The 13593-nt window shown below is 37.3% G+C and overlaps 1 protein-coding gene across 3 annotated transcripts in view; it reads right to left on the bottom strand.

The window, feature by feature from the left end:
- LOC115211584 (caskin-1) overlaps nucleotides 1-13593 on the bottom strand; it is a 377873-nt gene that overhangs the window by 138358 nt on the left and 225922 nt on the right. For all 3 annotated transcript variants that reach the window (XM_036502777.1, XM_029780142.2, XM_029780143.2), the window contains one exon: nucleotides 7521-7632. In XM_036502777.1, coding sequence (XP_036358670.1) covers nucleotides 7521-7632 — 112 coding nt within the window. The remainder of the gene's footprint in view (nucleotides 1-7520; nucleotides 7633-13593) is intronic.

Raw genomic sequence — 13593 nt, forward strand, 5'->3', positions numbered from 1 at the left:
AGTCCTCATAAATCGCAGACCTGATGGAGCAAAGAGGCTTACAAATTAAATTCTTTCTACACCATCAGTCAACGGAAGAGCCCATCTCAACCATTTGCTCTCTAGGGACATTTTTGACAAGCACTTAGTGCTTGTCAGACGATATACAAAGATGGTTTACTGTTGGTCTTTGCTTGGAAATTTATAGGAAACCTCATCTTATAAGCTAGTTACAAATAAATTCACCACAGGTGCCTGGGTACAGAGAACTTGGCTGGAATATATACATCACTGTAACAGCAAAAGAGACCAACAGAACAGGTACAAGATTTAAAATAAAAAATTACTGGGATTGCCTTGTTCAAGGTAATGCCCCAGCATGGCCACAATCCGGTGACTGGAACAAGTAAAATATAAAAGAATGCAAATAATAACTAAAAGTGATCGAAAACTAATTTATCGCAGCAAACTTTTTAAATATCTGCTCTATACCCACCATCCTAACGATAAAACTGGAAATTATAAAGGAATCTTTCGAATTTTCTGTTGAGAATTGGAGCGAGGGGGAACCTGTGTGAATTTTCGAAATACTTGTGAGATTCTGCAGATTAAATTTATTTTTATTTTTTATTAAATTACACATTAACCTGTCAAAATCAAAATGCTGAATTACCTAGTGTTTCTCCTGACATAACTTTTAGAAAAAATTTGCCTGTCAAAACTAGAGGTAGTCTATGTTGGAAGAAAAGCCTGTAATATATTTTAAAAATATCTGATTTCTCAAGTAACCTTCACTTCTTTGTTCATTTCTCATGTTTTCCTCTCTTTCTATGTGTGACCTTTTCAAATTTATTTTTAAAGGCATCTCCAGGCACAGAGCCTGTGGTTTACACATGCTCCTACCTACCCCCAAAACTAGTAGAATAGGAGAAATATGACAGACTGATTTTATTCAATGCTGTCTCAGAAAAAAAAAAAATCTAAAAAGGGAGCCAACCCCAAAATGTTAAATTTATGTCTTCTTCAAAGGTACAGCCCTATTAAGCTTATCATAATATTTTTTATTGCAATACACTGCCCATATTTCAATTAATTTTGAAATCAATGAAGGGCTGAATAAAATAATTTTGTTTATTGCATGAAATATTGGAAGGCTTCAACTCTTTAGCATTTAAACTGGTCAGATCCATCCAGAAGTATTCTAAATGTTCAATGTTTAATGTTCCAACTGGCCAGATCTGTCCTCTCATACCAACTCTGAGAGTGCATGTGTGTGTGTAGGTGCATGGCTTTGTGATTAGGATATTCAGCTTTATCATAAGGTCATGAGTTCAATTCCTGGTGGCATGTTGTGTCCTTGAGCAAGACACTTTATTTCCCATCACTCCAGTCCACTCAGCTGGCAAAAATGAGTAGTACCTGTATTCCAAAGGGCCAGCCTTGTCACACTCTATATCATGCTGAATCTCCCTGAGAACTATGTTAATAGTACACACATCTGTGGAGTGCTCAGCCACTTACACATTAATTTCACGAGTAGGTTGTTCCGCTGATCGGATCAACTGGAACCCTCGTCACCATAACTGACAGTGCCAGTTATATATATATATATATATATAATATATATATATATATATATATATATATATATATATGTACTAATATATATATATTGAGAGAGAGAGAGAGAGAGAGAGAGAGAGAGAGTTAATCACACGCTGCTGAAGTTATAGAGAATTCTATAGTAAATGAAAGAAATAAAGAAATAAAAGTTTAATATTGTTGGCTAATTAACGCATCAAAACTCTGACGGCAACGCAATATGTTTGAGTTACATGGGAAGATTTTTAACTCAAAGAGATATTGTTTTTCAATTAGCAAAGGTGGTGGGGGGAGGTGAGTGGCAGTGAAGGAGGAGAGGAAAATCATTAGGAAAATAGCATTTATCTTCTAATTTCAGACTTGGCTTGCTTGATTTATCATCTTACATCAGCTTCATCATTTCATACAGACATTAAGTGTGTATGTGTGTGTGTGTGTAGGGAATGAGATGGAAAAACGGTGGGGGTGAGAGAGAGAGAGAGTGAGAGAGAAAAAGGAGACAGTATTAGTAATAGCAAGGATGATGATGATGGTGATGTGATGATAAGAACAATAATAATAATAATTAATAATAATAATAATAATGATGATAATAATGTCATTTTAATGATGATAAAAGAAGGAAAAGAAGAATGAAAGGAAAGAGATATTTCACATTCGTTTGTTTACATTTGAAAATTTCCACCATTTTTACTCTTGCAGTGCCACAAGCAGCTGGCATTGCTGAAGAATTCCATTCTGTTTTATTCCATTCCACAATCTCCTTACCACCACCACCACACCACTATCGGCTCTTCAACAGAAACCTCAGTAGAAAAAAAAAAACCCCCAAAGAACAAAAAATACTGACAATTCAATACAATACAATATATAGCGATGGTAGCAGCTTTACCATATTCCTTGTTAATCAGCTCATCGACCTTAATATCTAAATTGGTGCACTTGAAAAATTATAAACCAAACAACACTAAGTGATCCACGACCACCACCGAGAAAGAAGGAAAGAAACAAACAAAGCAGGTCATAAAAAGGAGGAGGAAAAGGTAGAGGAAGAGGAGGAAGAAGAAGAGGAAATAGAAGGTGTTGGAATGGTATTGTTTGTTTATTTATTCAACCATTTATTGACTTCGCTCTTAATCAAAGGAACTCCCTGAATGAACAGCACAACACTGGGTAAACACGTTTTAAAGCCGGTCGTTTGTTAAGTTTGTTATGCGGCTGGCTCCGGAGCTCAGCCAGAAGAATGGAAAGGGGTTATATCAGTCTTTCAGCCCTATCTATTGCTGATACTGCTACTCTTCCTCCTACTGTTGCCGCTGCTGCTGTTTCTATCACTACCACAACTACTACCATTACGACCACAACTGATATTTCTATTACACGCCACCACCACCACCACTACTACTACTACTACTACTACAACTGATAATGCTGCCGGCACCACCACTGTTACTACTGCTGCCACCATCACCTCCACCACTGCCAACCACTATTACTACCATCACCATCACCATTGCTGCCTCTACCACTACCATCTCCATCACTTCTAACCACTGATCACTACCAATGTGGAAGGATGAAATGACTGGCATCATCGTAGCAGAAACAACACAATGTTTCTATAACAAAGGCCTCATCACCATCACCATCGTTGTTTAATGTCTATACATATCAATACATAGATGCAGGCATGGTTGTGTGGTAAGGAGACTGCTTCCCACCCACATGGTTCTGGGTTCAATCCCAGTGCATGGCACCTCAGGCAGATGTCTTCTACGATAGCTTCAGGCCGACCAAAGCCTTGTGAGTGGATTTGGTAAAACCGAGACCACATGTTTGGAAAGCAAGCTTCTTAACCACACAGCCACACCTTGTGATATTTAGCTATGTGTTCAAATCCTGCTGAGGTTGGCTTTACCTTCCACCATTCTGGGAGTTGAAAAGACAAAAGAACTAGTTAAGTACTGCAGACAATTTAATCAAATTTAATTCTTCAGCATTTATACTGACCATACCTGACCCTAATATCCTGCAAGTTTCACGTTCAAGCTGGACAGATCCTGCCTCTCGTGCTTACCCTACAATATCATTCTAAAAGGGAATCATCACATCACTGAAATCTCAAAGCTACGAGGTAATGCTTGATTCAAGATGATGTGAATGTGTTTGTGGAGATCTGTCAAGCTTAGTGCTACAGCACATATTCTGCTCAATACCACAGGTTTGCTTGTCAGTTGTTTGACCTTAATCTGTTAAGCATGTCTCTTGGTAGCTGACGATATGTGCATCTCTGATCATGAGCAGAAGTAGTGAAGGAGCTTCGTGACCATGTGTTGAGAGGAATTCTTTGGGATTTGAATAATTCAGATCTGTCAAGCTTAGTGAAATCATGTCAGTGTCATGTAAATTGCACCCGTGCCGGAGGCACATTAAAACCAGCTTTCGAGCGCTGGACCTCATGGAGGCAATGACAAGTGACCGAGACCTTTGGCAATATGCTGTGCTTAAGTAGGAAGATCCACCATCAGGCCAAGTGAAATCGTGGTTGTGGCAGATATTGATGTCACTCTCGGAGTGGTGGGCATTAGGAAGGGCATCCAGCTGTAGAAACCATGCCAAATCAGACTGGAGTCTGGTGCAGCCCCTCAGTTTACCAGCCCTGGTCAAACCATCCAAACTATACAGCATGGACAACGGACATTAAAGGATGATGATACATTTGACAACGTAATCTGAATGCAAATGGGTTAACCCTTTCGTTACTATATTTCTGACCAAATTACACCCCTTATGTGTTTCAATTAATTTCTAACGTAATCATAAATTTAGTCTGGTTTCATTAAACAACTATAACTTTTTTATTTATCGATATATTAATCTGATTTTTTGAAGATAATTTAATGAAATATTTTCAACCAATTCTATACTATAATTTTTGTCACAAAGTGACTAATTGCAGGTAGATACAGGTAAATTCAACAAAATATAAAATTATTAAAATTTGTTCAAACATCGCTATAAAAAATGGGTTATTAGCTAATATTCAATTGGGTATACAACAAAATTTTACGATAGAATTTGTTATTCTGGGTAACTTTCTGATACCCATAATAATATTTATGGCAAAATAGGCCTTAATTTCATTTAAGGTTGTGGGAAATAACAAACTATCGTTTCTTTCGTTTTGTTTACGTTTAGCGTAACGGTTCGTTTTCGCTGTAATGATTTCAAAATGCTCATTCGAAAAAGTAAATAGAAATAGCCTAAGGCTTTACCCTTCTGGGAAAGTCTGTGGCTTGGTCCAGTTTCTGCAGAAAAATCACCGAAAGAAACAGTTTTTTAAATTTTCACTCCATTCAGGTGCCAATTGTTTTTCTTTATCGCTATCGGAGATCTCAGATTCACTGTTTTCACTTTCGGAAAATGAAACATCAAATTCATTATCAAATACCATGTGCTTTTTTTTTTCAGTCATAGAGTTAGATTTATGAAGGTCTTCAGTAGAAAATCCTTCGAATTCTGACTCGCTGCTTGATATAATGAAATTTGTATCCATTTTTTGTCAGAATTACAAATTTTGAAAACACAATAGGACAAATTTCGGAAAAAAAATCTCCCAAAATTCACGGAATTAAAATTACACTTCGATTATTGTACAAAACTGTAGTTGAACTGTTTACGAAGTATAATACATGTTTTCACGAATGTACTGAAGAGATTTACTCTGATATTCTCATTTAAATATGAATAGGTAAATTCGGGCGGCTTTGGTTTCATAAACCAAAATTTTTTTCGGGCGGCTTTGGGCGGTTTGGTAACGAAAGGGTTAAGCTTCCCTAAAAATGTGTCACTTTGTTCCAATGTTCAAAATCAATTGATCTACAGAATATCATAGCTAGCCAAGCTTTCCCTTTAAACCTTTTGTTTTCCATATTTTTGTTGAAATAACTACCTTTATTTCAATTAAGTTTGAAAATAATGAAGCATTTAGGATAATAACTTTGTCGTTAATTAAACTGGCGTTTAAAACATAACATGAAATTTTAATGGAACGTTCTGGTTTAGATTAATTTTAATGCTTGTTACCCTTTTGTCTAACCCATGCTAGCACTGAAAACAGACATCAAATGATGTTAATGATTTCTACTTAAACACATTGTCTTTGTTTTAGATTAATTTTGAAAATAATGAAAAATTTAGTAAAATAACTTTGGCATTATTAAGGTGGTGTTTTGAACATAAATTAACATGAAATTTTAATGAAAGGATTTTTAGATCACTTTAAAACAGCAAGTTTGTATCACAGAACAGGGCTGGCCTCAGATGGGTTCATACCGAAATGGTTAAAACCACAAACTGTTTCATCTCTGATTAGCTCCAGACTACACAGCAGTAATTTTCATCCTCTTCTCATCACAAGTAATAATAATAATAATTGGTATAAAAGATAAGCTACAGCAAATATTCTGCTCAATACCACAGATTTGCTTGTCAGTTGTTTGACCTTAATCAGTTAAGCATGTCTCTTGGTGGCTGACGATATGTGCATCTCTGATCATGAGCAGAAGTAGTGGAGGAGCTTCATAACCATGTGTTGAGAGGAATTCTTTGTGATTTGAACAATTCACTTCTGGAAACATGTGTGGTTCATTCAACATCCTTAAACAACCCTTATTCAGGGACCTTTTGAGCAGGATGGGTTACTTGACCTGAAGAAAATTTTAACTGGACCCCACCTGCAAGGTCATGTGCTATTTATCTTGATATGAGATCACCATGTTGTGTACATATGGTTGTGATACATGTGTCTGGTGTACCCTTATCTGACAGGTAGTCATGATGGGTATATTGGGCTTCGTATATTTTACCTAATACCATTTTGATGGCATGTACTACTCTTTCAATAATAAAAATAATAAGTTGTCGTTGTTGTCATCATTATTAACAACCATTTTTCATGTTGACATGGGTTGAACAGTTTGACAGGAACTAGCAAACTAAAAGACTGCACCAGGCTTCACTCTCAGTTTTGGCACTGGCGAAATCTGTTTTGGCATGAATTTTATGGCTGGATGCCCTTCCTAATGCCAACCACTTTACAGAAAGGTCCGGGTACTTTTACGTGGCACCAGCATCAGTGAGGTCTGCTTTGGCATGATTTTTACAGCTGGGTGCCCTTCCAAATGCCAAAGCTACCAGCTACTTAACCCTTTTGTTACCTTATTTCTATTGAAATACATTATTTCAATACATTATTTCAGCGGTGGTGCCCCAGCATGGCCACGGCCTTCGGGCTAAAACATTTTTAAGGATTTAATTTTTTAAATAATGAAAAATTTATTAAAGTAGCTTTGTCATTAATAAGCTGGTTCTCGGAATATGAATTACCTTGACATTCTAATGGAAGCTTTTAATTTTGATCATTCTAAAAACAGTAAGTTTGTATCATAGAACCAAAAGCACTCACAGACAAGTTTGTACCAAAAGTTTTAAAACAGGAATTTGTGTCACAGAACCAAGGGTATTATCAGGTGGACATTAATGTCTTGAGTTTCAGGACTCGCAGAGCTGTTACTTAGTTTCCATGGCATATAAGTGACCAAAATCATATTCCCCTAAACATTTCATTGACCCCCGAAAGAATGAAAGACAACGTCAACGTCAGCAGAACTTGAACTCAGAATGTGAAAACGGATGAAATGCTGTTAAGCATTTTGCCTGGTGTGCTAACAATTCTGCCAGCTCGCCACATTTAGTAATAATAATAAGAAGAAGAAGAATGTAAAGACAGACGAAATGCTGCTTGAGTTACAGAAATATTGATGACAATTCAAAACAAACAAGAACAGGGAGATGAGTTAAGAATGTCAGAGAAAAGTTGTCTATGGCCTTTGCTCCATAGGGAGCAAAAAGCTTAAGTAAGTAGAAACAGTACTCACATTGACTGTCCACTAAAACTACATGGTCAGCAGGGAAATAGCCAGGCTTGGACATCCTGTCATTATGAATTACACATCCTTTCCATATTCCGTCGGCTTTCTGTTCGAGCACCTAGAAAAAAAAAAGATACATCTCAACATTAAAATAAATACCTGTGAGAGTTAAGGAGGGTACTCAGGTATGTCAAAAACATTTCACTTTAGAGAGAGAGGGTTTATATACTTTGGAAAGGAATCTAAATGTAAGAAAAGTATCCTAAACACTGTTGGCTTTTTGTTCAAGCAGGAAGATAAAAGATTAAAATACCTATATGCATATGAAGAGTAACGAGGTAAGAGAACATCACCTTGTTCTAAGATAAGAGAAGTAAATAGGTGTAAGAATCACATCTTACTGCAGAGAGAGTACCTCTGCATCTAGAGGCAAAGAGTATATCCAATCATTGGCAGGGCATCCTGTTATATATGGACCCCTTTGATTTTGTATTTTATTCTGGTGGACCCCATACTAATTTGATGTTTAAAAACGGGTTTTATAGAAACTTTATTTTGTTTTCCACACATTAACTAAAAAGTAAAATGTTAGAGAAAGAAACCTAGCTGTTTCTTCCAATGCATACATCTATAACAAATTTTTTTGCGAGAGGTTGGATCTGGTCAATTTTAACATAAAACAGGTGGAATATTTGAGCCAGATATGGCCAGATTAAATGCTAAACGGCTAAACACACACATGCACACACACACTCACTCACCACACACACACACACACAAAGACAGGGTGGTTACAGCTGGAATGTATTTGATCATATGCCTTCTGGATCAGAGTCTGACTCAGGGTTAAACATCCACAAAGATATCATGAATGAGATCAACAATCACAGTAAGAACCAGAACAATATTTAGGAGTGATTCAGCTGTATTCTGAGCCCCTGCACTCCATCCCCCACCCTACCAGAACCTGACCTCCAAGTATATTTTTGGTCCTGATTCCATCATACACAAAATTCCTGGAGGAATTATTCACCAGAAAAATAAATAAAAAAGTGAATAAATACATAACCAAGCTTACAAAAAAAAAAAAAAAGAAAAGAAATAAAGAAAGAAAGAAAGAAAAAGGAAAAATATACACACACAAAAAAAAAAATGCTTGTTCCATCTTGAAAAGAATCTTTTATTTTGAAAATATTCTGAGACAGAATAGCAAAACATACAGGTTTAAAGAACAGGATTGGTTAGTGATGTATTCCAGGTAGGGTGGAACTGGTTGTTGAACTGTAAGGAACCCAAACACAATCTGTTATTGGTAACCTTTTACAATATACACCCACGCATACATTTGATATGTGTAGTTCCATGTAACACACACACACACACAGATATATATATATATATATATATATATATATATATATATATGTCTATATGTAATACACACACAAGTGCGTACACTTTGCTAGCTATGTATATTTCTAAAACAGCTGGGTACTAGCTCATAAACGCAATGTGTATATATACATACAAACAAGAAAATGAAGAACTAAAACATCATCAGCACCACAGAAGCACCATCACAACTATTCCCCCCACCCCGATCACACCATTGAACTACCACTTCCACCACTCCAACCTGGAGTGTATTATTTTCTCTGACAAACATCGGGTTAATGAAAATACTCTTAAACTATGGTTTGCCAGAAACGTTATCCAAGAATCTATAGAATAATATTTTTCTTTGACAAATAAATAAATAAAATAATAAACATAAAATATAGAAGCAAAAAGTAAAGGAAGAATATACACATCTATCATCATCATCATCATTCAATATCCATGCTCCATGCTGGCATAAGCTGGATGGTTTGGCAGGATCTGATGGGTCCAAGGACCACATCATGCTGGGACTTCAGTGTCTACTTTGGCAGGGTTTCTACAATAAGATGCCCTTCTTAAAGTCAACCAATTTACAACATGCACTGGGTACCATTTTTCTTTTATGCTACCACCTCTAGTGAAGTTGTAAAATCTAAGATGGGTTGTGGAGGGGGATCTTTATGCCAGGAGTGCTTTTCAACCATTTTTTTTACTTATGGACTCTTTTCATTCTTATTTTACTCAGATGGACTCTCCTAGCCATTTAATGTTTAAAAAATCAAATATTTTTAGAATCAGACATTAGAAGAAATTGTATTAAAAAATTGTTAAAATATTGTTATACTGTAGAAGTATAACAAATTTATTGCAGGTAGATTTTAATGACAAAATCTTATATGGACCGCCAAAGAGCTAAATGGACCCCAGATGAGAACCGCTGGTATTAAGTACAAAAGAGAAGGTAGTATGATGAGCAGATTCTTGTGGTTGAGGAGTTATATGGCAATAATCAACCACAAAAGGTAAAGTTGATCTTGGTAGGGATCATCTTACCCTGTCTAATAAAATAAATACCAGTCAAAAACTGGGGCTGATTTAACTTGTTCTCTCCCCAAGAATGTGCGGCCTTGTGCTTAGTGAGGTTGAAAATCAAATAATAGAAAGAGCAAGAAGAGTTTCTTACATAGGTACAATGTCATTAATTCCATACCAAAAAGATGAAAACTATAGCTGATCTCCGCAAGATTTGAACTCACAATGTGCTTTAATAATAATGATAACAACAATGGTTTCAAATTTTGCCACAGGGGCAGCAATTTTGGACGATGGGATGAGTCAATTACATCAATCCCAGTGTTCAACTGGTATTTATTTTATTGATCCTGAAAGGATGAAAGCAAAGTCGACCTCAGCAGAATTTGAACTCAGAAAGTAGCGATGGGTGAAATACTGCTAAGCATTTCGTCCAGTGTGCTAATGATTCTGCCAGCTCACCACCTTATTATTATAATGATGATGATGATGATGATGATGATGAAGATGATGATGATCATCCTTTCTACTATAGGCACAAAGCCTGAAATTCAGAATGAGGGAGTTAGTCGATTACATTTACCCCAGTGTATAACTGGTACTTATTTCATCGACTCTGAAAGGATGAAAGGCAAAGTCAACCTCAGCACCATTTGAACTCAGAAACATGAAGACAGACGAAATACCTGTTTCTTTACTACCCACAAGGGGCTAAACAGAGAGAAGACAAACAAGGACAGACAAACGGATTAAGTCGATTATATCGACCCCAGTGCATAACTAGTACTTATTTAATCGACCCCGAAAGGATTAAAGGCAAAGTCAACCTCGGTGGAATTTGAACTCAGAACGTAGCGACAGATGAAATACCACTAAGCATTTTGCCCAGTATGTTAATTATTCTGCCAGCTTGCTGCCTTTCAAATAATAATAATCATTTCTACTACAAGCACAAGGCCTGAAATTTTGGAGGTGTGGTGGTAGTGTTGGTGGGCACCGGTTGGTTACATCAATCCCAATGCTTAACTTGTACTTATTTCACCAACCCCTGAAAGGATGTAAGACATTCAACCGCAGCTGAATTTGAACACTGAATGTCAAAAATTTGAACTCTGAATGCTGGACAAAATGCTCCTAAGCATTTATTTATTTCAGTAATTTGATTGTGGCCATGCTGGAGCATTACCTTGAAGGGGTTTTAGTTGAACAAGTCAATCCCAGGAATTATTTCTTAAGCCTACAAATTATTCTTTTACTGAACCACTAAGTTAGGAGGATGTAAACACACCAACATCGGTTGTCAAGTGGTGATGGGGAGAGGAAAGGACAAAGAGACACACACTCACACACATAGATATACATATATCTATATGTAGCATCTTAATACTTTACACATGTTACGTTCTCACATTTGTCTTTTTCTCCGTTTCTGAATTAACTATATATATATATACACACACACACACATACATAATGGGCTTCTTTCAGTTTCTTATTTCTTTACTGCCTACAAGGAGCTACACACAGAGAAGACAAACAAGGACAGACAAACGGATTAAATCGATTATATCGATCCATGTGCATAACTAGTACTTATTTAATCGACTTCAAAAGGATGAAAGGTAAAGTCGGCCTCAGTGGAATTTGAACTCAGACTGTAGTGGCAGACGAAATACCACTAAGCATTTCGTCCAGCGTGCTAACGTTTCTGCCAGATTGCCAGCTTCTTTCAGTTTCTGTCTATCAAAATCCACTCACAAAGCATTGGTCGGCCTGAAGCTATAGTAGAAGACACTTGCCAAAGGTGCCACGCAATGGGACTGAACCTGGATTTGTAGAAGCATGAGTAAATTATTGCAGATAAATATTAACAACAAAATCTTATATGGACCCCCAAGGGCCATACGAATCACAGTTGAGAACCACCATGTTAAATGATAATGCTGATAGGCAAAAGGCTTGAAATTTGGTGGCAGAAAGTTAACCAGTTGCATCAAACTCAACTGGTCCTTTCTCACAATTTCCACCCTAAAACCCTTATTCTTAGGTGCAGTGATGTTGCTCTGAACAAGTGGAAGTGAATTGCACTTCAATGAGCTTGTGTTTGATTAAATTTAATTCAAGTATCACTGGTGTATATAACTATGTCCTAGAAGTATAAATGGCAAAATTGGCCTTGATGAGATTTGATCTCAGAGCATAAAGTACAAATGTAGCAAGGCATTCTGTTTGAGGGTCTAGTAATTCAGCCAATTGTGCCAACCATGACCACACATACAAACACAGATGTGTATATATATATATATATATATGTATCTCTGTGTATCTTTCTGTTGAAGAGCGTAGGCTCGAAACGTTAAAGACTTGTTTTATTTATATTTCCTGAGCGCCATACTAATACAATTGTTCGTTTGTTTTCCACCTGCCTTCGTCTTTTGTTTATTTTCATAAAGCTTCCCGTTATATATATATATATATAGGCGCAGGAGTGGCTGTGTGGTAAGTAGCTTGCTTACCAACCACATGGTTCCAGGTTCAGTCCCACTGCATGGCATCTTGGGCAAGTGTCTTCTGCTATAGCCCCGGGCCAACCAATGCCTTGTGAGTGGATTTGATAGGTGGAAACTGAAAGAAGCCTGTCGTAAATATGTATATATATGTGTGTGTGTGTGTGTGTGTCTGTGTGTGTATGTGTTTGTCTCCCTAGCATTGCTTGACAACCGATGCTGGTGTGTTTATGTCCCCGTTACTTAGCGGTTCGGCAAAAGAGACCGATAGAATAAGTACCGGGCTTACAAAAGAATAAGTCCCGGGGTCGAGTTGCTCGATTAAAAAAGGCGATGCTCCAGCATGGCCGCAGTCAAATGACTGAAACAAGTAAAAGAGTAAAAGAGTAAAGAGTAATATAAAAGTCATATGAAGAATAACCACTGAAAAGAGTTGTAGGAGGAGGAGGAAGAAGGAAGGAAGGAAAGCAGGAAAAAAAAGAAAAGAAAGAAAAAAGAAAAGAAATTGGGAGAAGTGGGGTCTGTGACTAAGGAATGTTCTGGCATCTGTGAATCTGAAATTCCTCAGATAAGATGCAACTTGATAAAGCAGAATGATGCAGTGGAGAATGGTGGTACTGGTATAGGTATTGTTAGTGTGAAGGTGCTGGTGGTAGTACTGGAAGTAGTGGTGGTGGTTGTGGTACTCTTAGTGGTCACGATACTGATAGTGATGATGGAGGCTGGAGTAGTGCTGGTGGTGCAAGTACTGGTGCGATGCTAATTGTGGGGCTACTGGTAGGTAGTGCTGGTGATGGTACAGGCAGTTGTGTTAGTGGTTCTGGCAGTAGTGCTGTTAATGGTGCAAGCAGTAGGGATGCTGATAGTGGTAGGGGTGGTAGTACTGGTAATGGTGATAGTGGTGATATGGTGGTACTTGCAGTAGTGGTACTATTGATGAAGGTGGCAGTAGTCAAGGTACTGTTGACGCAGAGGCAAAACTCTGTGTGTGTGTGTGTGTGAGTATGAGAAAGAAAGAGAGAAATACAGAGATGGATGGATGGATATAGATAGGCAGATAAACAGACAGAAATACACACACACCCTCGTCTGGCACCTGTGCCGGTGGCACGTAAAAAGCACCCACTACACTCATGGAATGGTTGGCGTTAGGAAGGGCA

This window comes from Octopus sinensis, linkage group LG5 (assembly GCF_006345805.1).
Source record: "Octopus sinensis linkage group LG5, ASM634580v1, whole genome shotgun sequence".
Classification (NCBI taxonomy): Eukaryota; Metazoa; Mollusca; class Cephalopoda; order Octopoda; family Octopodidae; genus Octopus; species Octopus sinensis.